Source organism: Ranitomeya variabilis, chromosome 4, assembly GCF_051348905.1.
Source record: "Ranitomeya variabilis isolate aRanVar5 chromosome 4, aRanVar5.hap1, whole genome shotgun sequence".
Classification (NCBI taxonomy): Eukaryota; Metazoa; Chordata; class Amphibia; order Anura; family Dendrobatidae; genus Ranitomeya; species Ranitomeya variabilis.
In genome coordinates this window covers 262,979,041-263,000,042 of record NC_135235.1, presented here as the reverse complement: position 1 = coordinate 263,000,042, position 21,002 = coordinate 262,979,041, and the positions used below count along the sequence as shown (strand labels likewise).

The window sequence follows — 21,002 nt, the reverse complement described above, 5'->3', positions numbered from 1 at the left end:
ATAAAGACACCACCACCATATTGCACTGTAGGCCTCATAAGTAAATAGTGAACATTCTTTATCAGATAATAAACAGCACACTCTAGTCAGCTATTGTGGTGAGGAATCCGGTCTCATGTTTCGCCACAGGATATATGTAAGGGGCAACATATTACTTTTTCCATGGCGAAAAGCAAATTAAAAAATTTAGTGTATTCCTGAAATTAGGGTCATTAAAGGGTAATACATTATTATTTTTTTTTGCTTTTGTTATATTTTAATTGAATGACTGTATAAATAAAGAGAAAAACTTGTGATATAAGTTAACATATTCCTTTCTAGCATGCTTTGTAAATAGATTTCTGGTGATGATGTAAAGGCCTTGAGCAGCGGAGTAGAAGAAGTCACCCTACCTGTGATAGTAGATTAGACGATGGATTCCAGCACCCATAAGCGCTACCATGAAGATAACTTTGATTCCAGACAACATTTGGAGAGTTATTTGTCAGATAAAGCTGATATGATCCCTGCAGAGGATTCTTTGATATTTCCCATTGAAAATCTTACAAAAAAGTTTTACAGAGGGTAAGCATTTTAATTGTTCTGTTTAGATGGTTTTAACTAAATACAAATAAGGTAAATTTGATTTTTAGTGGTTTGGGGGATCAAAGGTGGAAAGTACAGTGCCCGACTCATCTCAAGCAAGGGAAGTAGAGCAAAGCTGTGTTTGATTATTCCGTATGATGAATACTATACAATTTCAAGGGTTAGTGTCACTGGTTTCCTCTGTAATTTTCAGAACACTGGAAATAAGTTGAGGATAATAAATGGTTTAACAAACATTTCAGTTGTTGGTACAATTACTTTGAAATCTGCTGTAATAATACGTTCACATTTACAAATGCAGATTTTGTGGCCGATCAATAGTAAATCCGCATTCAATTTGGATTTTGATACTAATTTGCCGTGCGTTGCACAAGATAAAATCCAATGTCAAAGTCTCTAAACTTCAGGTCAATTTCTGAAGATTTTTTTGCATTGTGCAAATGAGTTTCCTTAAGAGCTCAGATTATAACTTATTATATGAATGTAAAGAAGCACACCAGCATCATACTGTGGCAGCCCCTAATCACATCCTTATTCAGATCCATTTACCATTTCTTTCTACCCTTATAGGAAAAAATACCAGGGGGGTATGGTGGCTGCAAAAGAAATTCAACAGACCACCTTGGATAGCAAGAAGTAGACCAAAATCTGGGACTGTTACTCTGCATCTGGCGTATTTTGGAGCTATTGATTCATTCTTTGTGAATTTGTTCTTAAAGCAGCATGTAAAAATATGGACACCCCTGGCCAAAATTACTGTTATTGTGAACAGCTACGCAAGATGAAGATGAAATGATCTCTAAACAGATATATATACATATATATATATATACTAGATGTTTCCAGCCAGCTAACGCTCGGCACGCTCATTGCTATCTAATTAAAGCTGCTTGTGATTAAACTAAAGTAAATAATGACAACATTCAATAGCGCTTACGCAGGTGGTAAATTAACTTAAAATGTAGTTAATAACAATAGGGTGGTGATGTGGTGGGGGGGCAGGATTATGTGTGGTAATGTGGTGGGTGGTGGGATTATATGTAGAAATGTGGTGGGGGGCGGGGTTATGTGTGGTAATGTGGTGGGGGCAGGATTATGTGTGGTAATGTGGTGGGGGGTGGGATTATATGTAGAAATGTGGTGGGGGGCGGGATTATGTGTGGTAATGTGGTGGGGGCAGGATTATGTGTGGTGATGTGGTGGGGGGCGGGATTATGTGTGGTAATGTAGTGGGGGGCAGGATTATGTGTGGTGATGTGGTGGGGCGGGATTATGTGTGGTGATGTGGTGGGGGGCGGGATTATGTGTGGTAATGTGGTGGGGGGCGGGATTATGTGTGGTAATGTGATGGGGGGCAAGATTATCTGTAGTAATGTGGTGGGGGTGGGATTATGTGTGGTGATGTGGTGGGGGGTGGGATTATGTGTGGTAATGTGATGGGGGGCGGGATTATGTGTGGTAATGTGGTGGGGGGGGCGGGATTATCTGTAGTAATGTGGTGGGGGCAGGATTATGTGTGGTGGTTGGGGCGGGATTATGTGTGGTAATGTGTTGGGGGGCGGGATTATATGTGGTAAAGTGGTGGGGGGTGGGATTATATGTAGAAATGTGGTGGGAGGTAGGATTATGTGTGGTAACGTGGTGGGGGGCAGGATTATGTGTGGTGATGTGGTGGGGGGTGGGATTATGTGTGGTAATGTGGTGGGGGGCAGGATTATGTGTGGTGATGTGGTGGGGCGGGATTATGTGTGGTGATTAGTGTTGAGCGATACTGTCCTGTCATGTTCTCAATGGCAAGAGAACATAGCATCAGCATATATAGGAACTAGCTCTTGGAAGATGGAAACTGAGCTGACCATGAACTAAACCTAACGCACAACTAGCAGTGGCCGGGTAGCATGCCTACGTTGATTCTAGATGCCCAGCACCAGCCGGAGGACTAAATAATGCTAGCAGAGGAAAATATTAGTCCTAGCTCACCTCTAGAGAAATACCCCGAAAGGAGACAGAGGCCCCCCACATGTATTGGCGGTGAATTAAGATGAAATTACAAACGTAGTATGAAAATAGGTTTAGCAAATTTGAGGTCCACTTACTACATAGCAGAAGACAGAAAGGACACTTTCATGGTCAGCTGAAAACCCTATCAAAACACCATCCAGGAATTACTTTAAAACTCTGGCATTAACTCATAACACCAGAGTGGCAATTCCTGTTCACAAGAGCTTTCCAGACACAGTAACGAAACTTCAGCTGTGAACTGGAACAAAAATGCAAAAACAAACATGGACAAGAGTCCAACTTATCTAGTAGTTGTCTAGGAGCAGGAACAAGCACAGAGAGGCTTCTGATAACATTGTTGACTGGCAAGCAACTAACAGAGCAGCAAGGTTATATAGCGACTCCCACATCTTGATGGGAACAGGTGAACAGAGAAGATGACAACACCAGTTCAATTCCACCAGTAGCCACCGGGGGAGCCCAGAATCCAAATTCACAACAGTACCCCCCCCTCAAGGAGGGGGCACCGAACCCTCACCAGAACCACCAGGGCGATCAGGATGGGCCCTATGAAAGGCACGAACCAGATCAGAGGCATGAACATCAGATGCATTCACCCAAGAATTATCCTCCTGGCCGTATCCCTTCCACTTGACCAGATACTGGAGTCTCCGTCTGGAAACACGAGAGTCTAAAATTTTCTCCACAACGTACTCCAACTCACCCTCAACCAACACCGGAGCAGGAGGCTCAACGGAAGGCACAACCGGTACCTCATACCTGCGCAATAATGACCGATGAAAAACGTTATGAATAGAAAAGGATGCAGGGAGGTCCAAACGGAAGGAAACAGGGTTAAGAATCTCCAATATCTTATACGGGCCGATGAACCGAGGCTTAAACTTAGGAGAAGAGACCCTCATAGGGACAAAACGAGAAGACAACCACACCAAATCCCCAACGCAAAGCCGAGGACCAACACGACGGTGGCGGTTGGCAAAAAGCTGAGTCTTCTCCTGGGACAACCTCAAATTGTCCACCACCTGTCCCCAGATCTGATGCAATCTCTCCACCACAGCATCCACTCCAGGACAATGCGAAGTTTCCACCTGACCAGAGGAAAATCGAGGATGAAACCCCGAATTACAGAAAAACGGGGACACCAAAGTGGCAGAGCTGGCCCGATTATTGAGAGCGAACTACGCCAATGGCAAAAAAGCAACCCAATCATCCTGGTCAGCAGACACAAAACACCTCAGATATGTCTCCAGGGTTTGATTAGTCCGCTCGGTCTGGCCATTCGTCTGAGGATGGAAAGCGGACGAAAAAGACAAATCTATGCCCATCCTAGCACAGAATGCCCGCCAAAATCTAGACACGAATTGGGTCCCTCTGTCAGAAATGATATTCTCAGGAATACCATGTAAACGAACAACATTTTGAAAAAACAGAGGAACCAACTCGGAAGAAGAAGGCAACTTGGGCAGAGGAACCAAATGGACCATCTTAGAGAAACGGTCACACACCACCCAGATGACAGACATCTTCTGAGAAACAGGCAGATCTGAAATAAAATCCATCGAGATGTGCGTCCAAGGCCTCTTAGGAATAGGCAAGGGCAACAATAATCCACTAGCCCGAGAGCAACAAGGCTTGGCCCGAGCACAAACGTCACAAGACTGCACAAAGCCTCGCACATCTCGTGACAGGGAAGGCCACCAGAAGGACCTTGCCACCAAATCCCTGGTTCCAAAAATGCCAGGATGACCTGCCAACGCAGAAGAATGAACCTCAGAGATGACTCTACTGGTCCAATCATCAGGAACAAACAGTTTATCAGGTGGACAACGATCCGGTCTATCCGCCTGAAACTCCTGCAAGGCCCGCCGCAGGTCTGGAGAAACGGCTGACAATGCCACTCCATCCTTAAGGATACCTGTGGGCTCAGAGTTACCAGGCGAGTCAGGCTCAAAACTCCTAGAAAGGGCATCCGCCTTAACATTCTTAGAACCCGGTAGGTATGACACCACAAAATTAAACCGAGAGAAAAATAATGACCAGCGCGCCTGTCTAGGATTCAGGCGCCTGGCGGTCTCAAGATAAATCAAGTTTTTGTGGTCAGTCAATACCACCACCTGATGTCTGGCCCCCTCAAGCCAATGACGCCACTCCTCAAAAGCCCACTTCATGGCCAAAAGCTCCCGATTCCCAACATCATAATTCCGCTCAGCGGGCGAAAATTTACGGGAAAAGAAGGCACAAGGCCTCATCACGGAGCAGTCAGAACTTTTCTGCGACAACACTGCCCCAGCTCCGATCTCAGAAGCGTCGACCTCAACCTGAAAAGGTAGAGCAACATCAGGCTGACGCAACACAGGGGCAGAGGAAAAACGGCGCTTAAGCTCCCGAAAGGCCTCCACAGCGTCAGGGGACCAATCAGCAACATCAGCACCCTTCTTAGTCAAATCGGTCAATGGTTTAGCAATATCCGAAAAACCAGCAATAAATCGACGATAAAAGTTAGCAAAGCCCAAAAATTTCTGAAGACTCTTAAGAGAAGAGGGCTGCGTCCAATCACAAATAGCTTGAACCTTGACAGGATCCATTTCAATGGAAGAGGGAGAAAAAATATATCCCAAGAAGGAAATCCTCTGTACCCCAAAAACACACTTAGAACCCTTCACACACAAAGAATTAGACCGCAAAACCTGGAAAACCCTCCTGACTTGCTGGACATGAGAGTCCCAGTCATCCGAAAAAATCAGAATATCATCCAGATACACAATCATAAATTTATCCAAATAATCGCGAAAAATATCATGCATAAAGGACTGGAAAACTGACGGAGCATTTGAAAGACCAAAAGGCATCACTAAATACTCAAAGTGGCCCTCGGGCGTATTAAATGCGGTTTTCCACTCATCCCCCTGCCTGATACGCACCAAATTATACGCCCCACGAAGGTCAATCTTAGAGAACCACTTGGCCCCCTTTATGCGAGCAAACAAATCAGTCAGCAACGGCAATGGGTATTGATATTTTACAGTGATTTTATTCAAAAGCCGATAATCGATACATGGTCTCAAAGAGCCGTCTTTTTTTGACACAAAGAAAAAACCGGCTCCTAAGGGAGATGACGATGGACGAATATGTCCCTTTTCCAAGGACTCCTTTATATATTCTCGCATAGCAGCATGTTCAGGCACAGACAGATTAAATAAACGACCCTTTGGGTATTTACTACCCGGGATTAAATCTATGGCACAATCGCACTCTCGGTGCGGAGGTAATGAACCAAGCTTGGATTCTTCAAAGACGTCACGATAGTCAGACAGGAACTCAGGAATTTCAGAGGGAATAGATGATGAAATGGAAACCACAGGTACATCCCCATGAGCCCCCTTACATCCCCAGCTCAACACAGACATAGCTTTCCAGTCGAGGACTGGGTTGTGAGATTGCAGCCAAGGCAATCCTAGCACCAAATCATCATGTAGATTATGCAGCACCAGAAAGCGAATAATCTCCTGGTGATTCGGATTAATACGCATAGTTACTTGGGTCCAGTATTGTGGTTTATTATTAGCCAATGGGGTGGAGTCAATCCCCTTCAGAGGAATAAGAGTCTCCAAAGGCTCTAAATCATACCCACAGCGTTTAGCAAAGGACCAATCCATAAGACTCAAAGCGGCGCCAGAGTCGACATAGGCGTCCGTAGTAATAGATGACAAAGAGCAAATCAGGGTCACAGATAGAATAAACTTAGACGGTAAGGTGCAAATGGAAACAGATTTATCAAGCTTTTTAGTGCGCTTAGAGCATGCTGATATAACATGAGCAGAATCACCACAATAGAAACACAACCCATTTTTCCGTCTAAAATTCTGCCGCTCGCTTCGGGACAGAATTCTATCACACTGCATACTCTCTGGCGACTTCTCAGTGGACACCGCCAGATGGTGCACTGGTTTGCGCTCCCGCAAACGCCTATCGATCTGAATAGCCATTGTCATGGACTCATTCAGACCCGCAGGCACAGGGAACCCCACCATAACATCCTTAATGGCATCAGAGAGACCCTCTCTGAAAGTCGCCGCCAGGGCGCACTCATTCCACTGAGTAAGCACAGACCATTTACGGAATCTTTGACAGTAAATTTCCGCTTCATCTTGCCCCTGAGATAGGGACATCAAAGTTTTTTCTGCCTGAAGCTCCAAATGAGGTTCGTCATAAAGCAACCCCAAGGCCAGAAAAAACGCATCCACATTGAGCAACGCAGGATCCCCTGGTGTCAATGAAAAAGCCCAGTCTTGAGGGTCGCCCCGGAGCAAGGAAATCACAATCCTGACCTGCTGTGCAGGGTCTCCGGCAGAGCGAAATTTCAGGGACAAAAATAATTTGCAATTATTTCGAAAATTCTGAAACCCAGATCTATTCCCCGAGAAAAATTCCGGCAAAGGAATTCTCGGCTCAGATACAGGTGCATGACAAACAAAGTCTTGCAAATTTTGTACCTTCGTGGCGAGTTTATTCAAACCTGCAGTCACACTCTGAAGATCCATTACAAACAGGTGGACACAGAGCCATTCAAAGATTAGAAGGAGAAAAAAAAAAAAAAAAAAAAAAATTCTCAGCAGACTTCTTATTTCTCTCCTTTCTCAGCCAAGGATTTTAACCCTTTAGTGGGCCGGTCAAACTGTCATGTTCTCAATGGCAAGAGAACATAGCATCAGCATATATAGGAACTAGCTCTTGGAAGATGGAAACTGAGCTGACCATGAACTAAACCTAACGCACAACTAGCAGTGGCCGGGTAGCATGCCTACGTTGATTCTAGATGCCCAGCACCAGCCGGAGGACTAAATAATGCTAGCAGAGGAAAATATTAGTCCTAGCTCACCTCTAGAGAAATACCCCGAAAGGAGACAGAGGCCCCCCACATGTATTGGCGGTGAATTAAGATGAAATTACAAACGTAGTATGAAAATAGGTTTAGCAAATTTGAGATCCACTTACTACATAGCAGAAGACAGAAAGGACACTTTCATGGTCAGCTGAAAACCCTATCAAAACACCATCCAGGAATTACTTTAAAACTCTGGCATTAACTCATAACACCAGAGTGGCAATTCCTGTTCACAAGAGCTTTCCAGACACAGTAACGAAACTTCAGCTGTGAACTGGAACAAAAATGCAAAAACAAACATGGACAAGAGTCCAACTTATCTAGTAGTTGTCTAGGAGCAGGAACAAGCACAGAGAGGCTTCTGATAACATTGTTGACCGGCAAGCAACTAACAGAGCAGCAAGGTTATATAGCGACTCCCACATCTTGATGGGAACAGGTGAACAGAGAAGATGACAACACCAGTTCAATTCCACCAGTAGCCACCGGGGGAGCCCAGAATCCAAATTCACAACACCGTCCGATACTTGAAAGTATCGGTATCGGAAAGTATCGGCCGATACCGGCAAAGTATCGGATCCAATCCGATACCGATACCCGATACCAATACAAGTCAATGGGACTCAGGTATCGGACGGTATTCCTGATGGTTCCCAGGGTCTGAAGGAGAGGAAACTCTCCTTCAGGCCCTGGGAACCATATTAATGTGTAAAAGAAAGAATTAAAATAAAAAATATTGCTATACTCACCTGTCCGACGCAGCCGGGACCTCAGCGAGGGAACCGGCAGCGTTGTTTGTTTAAAATTCGCGCTTTTACTTGGTTACGTGAGGTCCCGGCTTGTGATTGGTCAGGGCGGCCATGTTGCCGGGACGCGGACCAATCACAGCAAGCCGTGATGAAATTACGTCACGGCTTGCTGTGATTGGTCCGCGTCCCGGCAACATGGCCGCCATTAACCAATCACAAGCCGTGACGTCACGGGAGGCTGGACATGCGCGTATTTTGAAAAGCGCGCGTGTCCAGCCTCCAGTGACGTCCCGGCTTATGATTGGTCACGGCACCATGTTGCCGGGACGCGGACCAATCACAGCAAGCCGTGACGAAATTTCGTCACGGCTTGCTGTGATTGGTCCGCGTCCCGGCAACATGGCCGCCCTGACCAATCACAAGCCGGGACCTCACGTAACCAAGTAAAAGCGCGAATTTTAAACAAACAACGCTGCCGGTTCCCTCGCTGAGGTCCCGGCTGCGTCGGACAGGTGAGTATAGCAATATTTTTTATTTTAATTCTCTTTTTTACACATTATTACATTAATGTTGTTGCGATACCCGATACCCGATATCACAAAAATATCGGATCTCGGTATCGGAAATTCCGATACAGCAAGTATCGGCCGATACCCGATACTTGCAGTATCGGAATGCTCAACACTAGTGGTGATGTGGTGGGGGGGTGGGATTATGTGTGGTAATGTGGTGGGGGGCGGGATTATGTGTGGTAATGTGATGGGGGGCAAGATTATCTGTAGTAATGTGGTGGGGGCAGGATTATGTGTGGTGATGTGGTGGGGGGTGGGATTATGTGTGGTAATGTGATGGGGGTGGGATTATGTGTGGTAATGTGGTGGGGGCGGGATTATCTGTGGTAATGTGGTGGGGGCAGGATTATGTGTGGTGGTTGGGGCGGGATTATGTGTGGTAATGTGTTGGGGGGCGGGATTATGTGTGGTAATATGGTGGGGGGCGAGATTATGTGTGGTAATGTGGTGGGGGGCGGGATTATGTGTGGTAATGTGGTGGGGGGCGGGATTTTGTGTGGTAATGTGGGGGGCGGGATTTTGTGTGGTAATGTGGTGGGGGTGAGATTATGTGTGGTAATGTGGTGGGGGGCAGTATTATGTGTGGTAATGTGGTGGGGGAGGCGGAATTATGTGTAGTAATGTGGTGGGGGGCGGGATTATGTGTGATGATGTGGTGGGGGCGGGATTATGTGTGTTGATGTGGTGGGGTCGGGATTATGTGTGGTGATGGGGTGGGGGGCGGGATTATCTGTGGTGATGGGGTGGGGGCGGGATTATGTGTGATAATGTGGTGGGGCGGGATTATGTGTGGTAATGTGGTGGGTGTGCGGGATTATGTGTGGTAATGTGGTGGGTGGGCGGGATTATGTGTGGTAATGTGGTGGGTGGGCGGGATTATGTGTGGTAATGTGGTTGGGGCGGGATCATGTGTGGTAATGTGTTGGGGGCAGTATTATGTGTGGTAATGTGGTGGGGGCAGGATTATGTGTGGTAATGTGGTGGGGGCGGGATTATGTGTAGTAATGTGGTGGGGGGCAGGATTATGTGTGTTGATGTGGTGGAGGGTGGGATTATGTGTGGTGATGGGGTGGGGGGTGGGATTATCTGTGGTGATGGGATGGGGGGCGGGATTACATGTGGTAATGTGGTGGGGGGTGGGATTATGTGTGGTAATGTGATGGGGTGGGATTATGTGTGGTAATGTGGGGGGGCGGGATTATGTGTGGTAATGTGGTGGGGGACGGGATTATGTGTGGTAATGGTGGGCGGGTGGAATTTTGTGTGGTAATGTGGTGGGGGCAGGATTATGTGTGGTAATGTGGTGGGGGGCGGGATTATCTGTAATAGTGTGGTGGGGGGCGGGATTATGTGTGGAAATGTGGTGGGGGCGGGATTATCTGTAGTAATGTGGTGGTGGCGGGATTATGTGTGGTAATGTGGTGGGGGGTGGGATTATGTGTGTTAATGTAGTGGGAGGCAGGATTATGTGTGATAATGTGGTGGGGGGGCAGGATTATGTGTGGTAATGTGGTGGGGGCAGGATTATGTGTGGTAATGTGGTGGGGGCGGGATTATGTGTAGTAATGTGGTGGGGGGCAGGATTATGTGTGTTGATGTGGTGGAGGGTGGGATTATGTGTGGTGATGGGGTGGGGTGTGGGATTATCTGTGGTGATGGGATGGGGGGCGGGATTACATGTGGTAATGTGGTGGGGGGTGGGATTATGTGTGGTAATGTGATGGGGTGGGATTATGTGTGGTAATGTGGGGGGGCGGGATTATGTGTGGTAATGTGGTGGGGGACGGGATTATGTGTGGTAATGGTGGGCGGGTGGAATTTTGTGTGGTAATGTGGTGGGGGCAGGATTATGTGTGGTAATGTGGTGGGGGGCGGGATTATCTGTAATAGTGTGGTGGGGGGCGGGATTATGTGTGGAAATGTGGTGGGGGCGGGATTATCTGTAGTAATGTGGTGGTGGCGGGATTATGTGTGGTAATGTGGTGGGGGGTGGGATTATGTGTGTTAATGTAGTGGGAGGCAGGATTATGTGTGATAATGTGGTGGGGGGGCAGGATTATGTGTGGTAATGTGGTGGGGGGTGGGATTATGTCTAGTAATGTGGAGGGGTGGTGGGATTATGTGTGGTGATGTGTTGGGGGGCAGGATTATATGTGGTAATGTGGTGGGGGGTGGGATTATGTGTAGTGATGTGTTGGGGGGGCGGGATTGTGTGGTGATGTGTTGGGGCAGGATTATGTGTGGTGATGTGTTGAAGGGGCGGGATTATGTGTGGTGATGTGGTGGGGGGCGGGATTATGTGTGGTAATGTGGTGGGGGCAGGATTATGCGTGAATATGTGGTGGGGAGCCGGATTTGTGGGGGGCGGGATTGTGTGTGGTGATGTGGTGCAGATTGTGTGTGGTAATGTGGTGGGGGCAGGATTATGTGTGGTAATGGGGTGGAAGGCATGATTATGTGTGGTGATGTGGCGGGGCAGAGCTGCTGTACAGGGGGCGGGATTAGCGAGTAATCACGATGCCTCTTATATATATATATATATATATATATATATATATATATATATATATATATATATATATATATATATAGAAAAAAGAAAAAGGAACAGCACAGAGATACTTATCTTCGGGTGCAGGGCCCCCAGATAACCAGTCCACAGATCATCCAAGTTTCATATATTTCAAAAAAAGAGGCAGCACTCCATTGTTTCAGTGAAAAAATGTGTAGGGTTTAATCTACCCACATATTTAGGCAACGTTTCAGCTCACAATGAGCTTTTCTCAAGCCTTGAGAAAAGCTCATTGTGAGCTGAAACGTTGCCTGAATATGTGGGTAGATTAAACCCTACACATTTTTTCACTGAGACAATGGAGTGCTGCCTCTTTTTTTGAAATATATATATATATATATATATATATATATATATATATATATACAGTACAGACCAAAAGTTTGGACGCACCTTCTCATTTAAACAATGTTTCTGTATTGTCTTGACTATGAAAATTGTAAATTCACACTGAAGGTATCAAAACTATGAATTAACACATGTGGAATTATATACTTAACAAAAAAGTGTGAAACATGTCAGTTAAAAATTTCACCGTTTTTGTAGCTGTGGAATAATGAGTACTGTTGGAAGGGAACAGTAAGGCTCAGTTTCTGTCACATGTTGGTTAGAGGAATAAAATGGCAGTATACAAAGATCAGCTCTGATGTATGAATCCAATATATTCCTCTGATTAGCTACAAAGTGGGAATTGATCATCATTGACCAAAGAGAAAAAAAAGAGCATTTAATGATATAAGTTTTAGCAGTGGCTCTCTGTATAGGAAAGCGCAATTTGCTGCATTTTTCTATTTTGTAAAAAATGTTGCCAGTGTATACTACATTAACAGAGAACGATAAGATATTATATATGGCCTCATATAGGTGAATGGAGTCCTACAGATTTATGCATTTAAAGGGAACAAAACAATTATATCCAAACAATATTTTGTAAGCTTGCGAGCAGGGCCCTCATTCCTCCTGGTATCTGTTTTGAACTGTGATTTCTGTTATGCTGTAATGTCTATTGTCTGTACAAGTCCCCTCTATAAGTTGTAAAGCGCTGCGGAATATGTTGGCGCTATATAAATAAAAATTATTATTATATTATTATTATAATAGTCTTGGGGGATTCAACTATTTCCGCAACTGGAAGTCAATGAACCACTGATAACCACTGAGCTCTAAAGCCGTCCTATTTAGTATTGACTAGGGGAAAATCGCTTTCATAATTTTTCTCATTTCTTTCAGTGACCAGTTACAGGACAAAGAAGGAAAAGTGCGATCAGCCCTACAACATATTGTGAAGTGTAACCTCGAGAAAGAATATATCATAGATCCAATTGTCTTACCACCAGCAGATTGTATCATCAGTGCTTGGCTTCAGGAAATTATCAGCAAAGATAAAGATGATTACATCAGATATCTGAGGAAGTTCTTAAAGTTACTGAAACCTGGAGGACACATCATAATAATTAGTAGCTTAGAGATGACATATTACACAATTGGGAATCATAAGTTCCATGGTTTTAATCATGATGAGGATTTTGTCAGGAAAGCTCTAGTTGGAGAAGGTTTGATCGTTGACCGCTGTAAAGTTAAAAAGAGAACAGATGCGAATGACTACATTGATTATAAGGCCCAGATATTCATTGCAGCTCACAAAGAGATATAGGCTTATGACACAACATGAGTTGCCAAGTCAAATGTTATATTTAAAGCTTAAATCCTATACATATCCTTAATTTGTGTCTAGTGCATGATTCAAGTGTATAAAAATATAATTGTTCTTTCTTTATTATTAAAAGCATTGTGCACAATGTATCCCTGGGTAAAATACTGAAGAGCATCCATTCACACTCATGTCTTCCACAAAGGAGTTGGATCTTTAATATTATAAATGCACACAATAAAGTCATTATAAGAAGACAGATGTCTGATTTTCCTACTTGTGTCCTTTAGTAAGACACAACATTTCACACTTCCTCTAAAGATAACGATTTATGAGCAAGCAGTAACAAAAATCAAATGAGATAAAATAGATTTTTGACAGATATCTGCTTTTAATCAGCATCTTGCGCCAATGAACTCTTACTTAAATATTTCCTCATTACCCGGAACACCTACTGGATCATGAATTTGGAAATTAGAGACCCCCAAGGTATAAATTCTAACAGAGATATGATGATCATCAATAATAACCATTTCTAACCAGCTTAATCTCGAGCCATGGAGACTTGAAGAATGAACACTCTATGGGAATATGGATTTTGTACAAGCCTAGATAGGTCCACCAGGGTCTTCTCCACGGTTATCTTGAAAGTATTAAGCCATCAGGATGCTGGTCTTTCTCTTTGCCTTGTTCCTTCTATTCTTCCACCCATACTGTTCTTCTCCAGTGATCGCTCTCTTCGTATGATGTGTTCACAGGAGGCAAATCGTAGTTTGGTGATCCTTGCTTCCAGTGATATGTTTGGCTTGATTTTTTTTCCAAAATTGATTAGTTTGTTCTTCTTGCAATCCATGGTATTGATAACATCCGTCTCAAGCACCACATTTCGTAGTTGTCAATTCTTCTTCTGTCTTGATTCTTTATCGTCCATATTTCGCATGCGTATGTTTAACCATTCTACATAAACTCAATAGCTTCTTCTTTTATCTATTTTCTATGGTGCTTAGAGATGAGCGAATCAAGCAAATGTAAAATTTAGCTGTTTGCGTTGTGGAAATTCTATTCATAGAAAATTATTTCTTTGCAAATTGAATATCCCTTATTATGGTCTAAGGGCTCTTAAGACCTTAGAGCAGAGGTGGGGAACCTTTTCTCTGCAAAGGGCCATTTGGATATTTAAACCATCCTTCGGGGGTCGTACATATTGTTCACAAACTCCACCCACAAAATAAGTGTTGATGCTGGCATTGGTGTCAGGATGTAATCTTTCATTGCACGTGCCTCAGCGTTCAGTAGTGAATGCTGTGTGCGTGTGCCCACAGAGAAAGAAGTTATTAAAATACCGTTGACCATCAAAACACAGCTGCCAACACAAGTACTGTGGTCCCCAGGAATTTGCCCGATGACTGGAGAAAAGGTAAATTACAACCTATGAGCCTGATATTTCCCACCCCTGCCCTACAGCATAATAAAAGTAATATGAGGAGGTAACCCAAAACATGAGAATTACTTTTAAAAATGTTTTATTCAAGATAGCATCTTGAAAACATTAATCCCATTCAAAATACTGTTCAGTTGATGATATGCACTTGTCCCAATGTTTTTTCCACTGTTCAAAACATTTATATTCTTCTAAACTAATGCTGTTAAGTGACTCCAGATTTGTTTTTCTTAACCTCTTCTACGTTCTGAAAACACTTCCCTATAGGTTATTCTATATTCTTGGGAATAAGAAGAAGTTTCAGGGGGCTAGTTTGGGCAAGTAAGGGGTGGGTAAGATTCCATTATGATGACATTTACCAAAAACTGGTTGACTTTCAATGCTGTGTGGGCAGGCACGCTGTCATGATGAAGCAGCCCGTCTGACAGTCGCCACAATTCATGTTGTTTTTACCCACTGCCTCATGCAATGACTTCAGCACTTGCAGTTAGTAACGTTGGTTGGCTGAGGTGCCCTGAGGAATAAATTCAACATGAACGACTTCTTTGATGTTGAAGAAAAAAAAAATCTTGGACTTCAAATTTGATTTTACTTGCCGTGATTTTTTTTGGCCTGAGCGATGAATCTGTTTTCCACTGGCTGGACTGTTGTTTAGTTTCAGGATCATAGGCGTAACACCAAGATTCATCCCCCCCCCTTATTCTTATAAATTAGCCCTCTGTGACTTCTTCTTATTCCCAAGAATGAAGAAAATCCTAAAGGGAAAGTATTTTCAGGATATAGAAAAGGTAAAGAAAACATTGCTGGGGACAATTAACATCATTAGTTAGAAGAATATAAATGGAATGCAAAAACTGTTAGGACAAGTGCGTGTCATCTAATGGAGAGTATTTTGAAGGAGAGTATTTTGCTTCTGTGCCATTATAAAAGGTTCTACTGTGGGTCAATTGATCAGTTAACTACCTATGTTACTTCCCTTTCTTTTTTCTACCACTATTACTGAATGAAACTGATGCTTGTGCCAATTGAGTGTGGCTGGAATAAAAAAAACTTGGAGATGTTGCATGAGGTATCAGGTTTCCCAGCTAACATGGCTTTCACATCTCCATTAACCACCAGGTCCTCATTGCAACTTCAATTCCAAGCTGTAAATGCTGGGCCAGACCCTGATACCTCATGCATTGCCCATGGCTGGCTGTTCCTGTGCCATTTGCAAATTTCTGCTTTGGGTCAATTGATGCCACTTTTCATAATGTTTGCCCCTAAGGCTGGTTTCACACTTGCGTTTTGATCTGCAGCGTTTTAAAAAAAACGCATGTGGTGAAAAAATGCATGTAAACGCATGCAAACGCTGCATTTTTTAGACGCATGCGTTTTTGCAAAAAAAAAAACGTGGTGTTTTACCGCGTTTACATGCGTTTTTTCCTGCGTTTGTGTTTTTGAAACGCATGCTGAGAAGTGTGTAACAGCTGCCAATCATCAAAATCAACTAGAAAACCCACTATTAATAGAAATAGCTAGGGTTAGGGTTAGGGTTAGGGTTAGGATCCCTAGGGTTAGGGTTAGGGGTAGCTTTTTATTAGAAGAATGTCCTGGTCACCAGGTCACTGATAAGCCAACCCCACCATCAAGGTGATATAGGGATCCAAACCCTAACCCTAACCCTAACCCTAGGGATCCAAACCCTACCCCTAACCCTACCCCTAACCCTACCCCTAACCCTAACCCTAACTCTACCCCTAACCCTAACCATAACCATAACCCTTGGGATCCTAACCCTAACCCTAACCATAACCCTACTCCTAACCCTAACCCTAACCCTAGGGATCCAAACCCTAACCCTAACCCTACCCCTAACCCTAACCCTAACCATAACCCTAGGGATCCTAACCCTAACCCTAAGGGTTAGGATCCTAACCCTAACCCTAAGGGTTAGGGATAGGATCCCTAGGGTTAGGGTTAGGGTTAGGATTCCTAGGGTTACTAGGGATCCTAACCCTAACCCTAACCGTTACCCTAGGGATCCTAACCCTAACCCTAACCCTAACCCTAAGGGTTAGGATCGTAACCCTAACTCTAAGGGTTAGGGTTAGGGTTAGGATCCCAAGGGTTAGGGTTAGGGTTAGGAGCCCTAGGGTTACTAGGGATCCTAACGTTAGGGTTAGGGTTAGGATCCCTAGTAACACAAGGGTTAGGGTTACGGTTAGGGTTTTCTTGTTTTTTTTTGTGTTTTCTTGTGTTTTTCTATAGAAACGCATGCGTTTAAAAACGCATGCAAACGCATGTGCTTAAAAATGCATGCGTTTACATAGACAGCAATAAAAAATTTTGCCGCGAATAACTGCATGTGTTTTTTTGCGGCAAAAAAACGCCGCTAGAAATTACTACATGTTGCATTTCTGCAACTAAATGCACGCGTCAAAAAACGCATGCGTTGCCGAAAACGCGTCAAAACGCATGCTAAAAAACGCATGCGTTTTTAATGTTAAGTATAGAAAACAAAAAGCATGCGTTTTTTAGCGCTAATACGCTGCAGATAAAAACGCAAGTGTGAAACCAGCCTCATTTTAGCTGTTTGGGAAGATTTTTGTCACCTCTGAAGTTGTTGTCTATGCATTTGGTTTTGCCTCCCATTGAATCTAATGGGGTTCGGATACATTCAACTAACCATTCGGCAATCTGAACCTTGAAAGATTCACTCATCTTTACATCTTCACCTTTACGGTCATCGGTACATCTTCAGATCGTCGCCACTCATGCTGAAATACCCGGGCTTCTCATTCTGCTCTGGTACTTCTAACTCTAATCATGACCCTCTAGGACTCTGTGCAAGCACATGAAGGTTCATAGCATCATGGCATGGGCTGTGATATTGTGCGTGCATGCACTGAACCCATCAGGGCCCCATCAAAGCTGAAAGTATCGGTCCAATGATTTAACCACTTAGTGACCACCCATATGTCTTTTTAGTGACCTGCGATAAAAGAGACTAGTATCTCCCAATGGGTCACAATTCTATAGCCGTCAGCTGTGCAATATAGCTGACAACTTGCTGCATCAGCCATGATTACTGTTGGTGCTGACTATAGTAGTTTAACCCCTTAAATGCTGTTGTCAATAAAGACTACAGCATCTAGATGGATAACACAGTGTGGGGGGCTTCCTCTTTAAGCCCATCGGCACCCTGAGATCATGATTGTGTGTTCCTGATGTTTTACATGGCAATTCATGGCCAAATAATGGCCTCTGCCAGCTACAGTAGCCTGCTGAGAAGTTATCAACATTTTGATGGTAAAAATACATTTCTTCATTCCTGTTATGCCACTTTGCATTAATTCCAGAAAAGCACCTGAAGAGTAATAAACTACCTGAATGCAATTTTGAATACGTTGAGGAGTGCTGTTTTTAAAATGGTATCACTTTTGAGGGTTTCCCAATATATAGGACCGCCAAAGTCACTTCAAACATGGACAACGGCAATAATTTGTTTGATGTTTGTAGGGAAACTATCCCCTGAAATCTACATATTCTGGATGACTAGGAGGGATGACATTAAATGTTAAATATAATTTTTGCTGACAAGACTGTCCCACTGATCTTTCTATGTTCCTCTTGGCAGAGATTGGTCTGACAAGGGTGGACAACCTTGTGCCCTAAAACTGGACACTATCTTACTCTGCCCCAAATAGAACAAAGATAGTATTTCAGTATTGATAAGTAGCCCCTGTTATAGGGCAAACCGAGGGCAGCGAGGGTAAGCCGCTGTTGAGCAGGGGTGCCAATTCATAAATCCCTAGGGTTCCAACCTTTGCTGTTAGGTAGGGATGGCTTAACAGTCTAGAGCAGAGAGAACATCCCTCTATCTGTTTTTATATCTATTTATAGGTATATATCAATGTATTGTAAATTTATTTAGTTCCTGTGTGAACACGAATGGTGTTGAAAATGAGATTTTAATTGATATCAGTAAAAATTTACAGTCTTTAAAGAGTATTTTTGTTTGCACGTTTAGTGTAATATACCCCTAATTAAGTAATTTTGTAAGCAATAAGTAATAATGAATTCTTCTCAAATTCTGCAAAAAGCTGCATAATGGCGAATTCAGATTTTTTGTAATCTGCTGCACACGAATTCAGCAAAAAGGCGTCTAGCTGCGACAGGACTTGTGACTTTGAGATTGTTGATATTCTTTAACAATTTTGGTTCTCAAGTCCTCAAACTATTTTTTTCTCCTCTTTCTGTTCTCCATGCAAAGTGTGACACACACAGATGCACAATGCAAAGACTGAGTCAACGTCTCCCCTTTTTATCTGGTTTTAGGTGTGATTTTCATATTGCCCATACCTGTTGCTTGCCACAGGTGAGTTTGAACATAAATGACTACATTGCCTTTTGAAAACTAAGATTTTAGTCAATATCTCACTGAATAAAATAACATTTTCCAAAATTTTGATTAGACTGGATTTCATAGAACTTTTTTTAACCCATAGCATGACACCAAAAGGTTAACAATATATCTTTCATTACACAATGTTCCGTTTTACTCAGCTTAGTTGATGCAAAAATGAGTACACCCCACATCAAAATCTGCTACATCTAGTATTTATATGACCTTCTTTATTTATAAGGAAATCACCAAGTCTTCTAGGCCAGGAATGAGCACGTTGGCAACATATTGCAACATTGAATGTATTCAATTTTTCGAGAATGAGCTCTTTTGGAGCCCGGATGCTGAATGGAGAGTGATGACAACTTTCTCTTCAGAATTCCCAATAAGTGTCTTGTTGGAGTCAGATCAGGAGACTGTCACTGTCTCCTGTTCTCCATCTGAAATACAACAGGCATGAGTTTTGATTAAGGCCATATTGGAGAAGTATTCGCACACCAAGGGCACTGAGCAATGACAGCATCTTCTCTTTCAATGTAAAGCAGTCGTCCTTCTATGAATTTATAATACCATCAATGAACTGTAGCTCCCCAACTCCAGTAGACCCACATAAGGACACCGCCACCATATTTCACTGTAGGCCCCATAAGTAAGTAGTGAGCATGCTTTATCAGATACAGTTGTGCTCAAAGTTTACATACCCCAGCAGAATTTTTGCTTTCTTGGCCTTTTTTCAGAGAGTATGAATGATAACAGCAAAACTTTTTTTCCACTCATGGTTAGTGGTTGGGTGAAGCCACTTATTGTCAAACTACTGTGTTTTCTCTTTTTAAATTATAATGACAACCCAAAATTTCCAAATAACCCTGATCAAAAGTTTACATACCCTGGTGATTTTGACCTGATAACATGCACAGAAGTTGGCACAAATGGGTTTGAATGGCTACTAAAAGTAACAACCTCACCTGTGACCTGTTTGCTTGTAATCAGTGTGTGCATAAAAGCTGAGCGAGTTTCTGGGATCCAGACAGACTTTTGCCCACAAAAATATTGCCCACAACTGCCATGAAAATTGTTCGCGATGCAAAGAAAAACCCACAAATAACACCAGCTGAAATACAGAACTCTCTGAAAACTAGAGGTGTGGCTGTTTCAAGATGCACAATAAGGAGGCACTTGAAGAAAATGGGCTGCATGGTCGAGTCGCCAGAAGAAAGCCATTATTGCGCAAATGCCACAAAGTATTTTGCCTACAATATGCAAAACAGCACAGAGACAAGCCTCAAAATTTCTGGGACATGGCAATATAGAATGGTGAGACCAAAATTTACATTTTTGGCCACAACCATAAACATTACATTTGGAGAGAGGCCAACAAGGCCTATGATCAAAGGAATACCATTCCTACTGTAAAGCACAGAGGTGATTTGCTGATGTTTTGGGGATGTGTGAGCTACAAAAGACACAGGAACCTTGGTCAAAGTTGAAGGAAAGATGAATGTGGCACATTATCAGCAAATTCTGGAGGCAAATTTTCACTCATCAGCCCGGAAGCTGCGCATGGGACATACTTGGACGTTTCAACATGACAGCGATCCAAAACATAAGGCCAAGTTGACCTGTCATTGGCTACTGCAGAACAAAGTGAAGGTTCTGGAGTGGCCATCTCAGTCTTCTGACCTCAATATAATTGAGCCACTCTGGGGAGATCTCAAGAGCGCAGCTCATGCTAGACATCCCATGATTTTACAAGAGATGGAGGATTTTTGTCAAGAAGAGTGAGAAGCTTTGCCATCTGACAAAATAAAGAACCTCATCCACAACTACCACAAAAGACTTCAAGCTGTCATTGATGTTAGAGGGGGCAATACACAGTATTAAGCAATGGGGTATGTGAACTTTTGATCAGGGTCATTTTGATGTTTTGGGTTGTCATTATGATTTAGAAAGAGAAAACACTGTAATTTGACAATAAATGGCTTCACTCAACCACTAGACATGAGTGGAGAAAACGTTTTGGTGTTATCATTCATATTCTCCGAAAAAAGGCCAAGAAAGCAAAAATTCTGCCTTAGTATGTAAACTTTTGAGAACAACTGTAATAAACAGCATACCCAAGTCAACTATTGTGGTGAGAC

At 43.3% G+C, this 21,002-nt stretch overlaps 1 protein-coding gene across 1 annotated transcript; it reads left to right on the top strand.

Annotated features, from left to right (window-relative positions):
- Window positions 1-355: 355 nt before the first annotated feature.
- On the top strand, window positions 356-13,293 carry LOC143764293 (indolethylamine N-methyltransferase-like). Its single transcript, XM_077249724.1, has 2 exons — window positions 356-564; window positions 12,616-13,293. The coding sequence occupies exons 1-2, from the start codon at window positions 413-415 to the stop codon at window positions 13,037-13,039; spliced, it is 576 nt and encodes a 191-aa protein (XP_077105839.1). The 5' UTR covers window positions 356-412; the 3' UTR covers window positions 13,040-13,293.
- Window positions 13,294-21,002: the final 7,709 nt, after the last annotated feature.

Excerpts from the sequence above, each read along its gene's own strand:
- LOC143764293 (XM_077249724.1), top strand. The coding sequence starts at position 413 with ATGGATTCCAGCACCCATAAGCGCTACCATGAAGATAACTTTGATTCC. Across the intron at positions 565-12,615 it reads ACAAAAAAGTTTTACAGAGG|TGACCAGTTACAGGACAAAG; the intron begins GTAAGCATTTTA and ends CATTTCTTTCAG.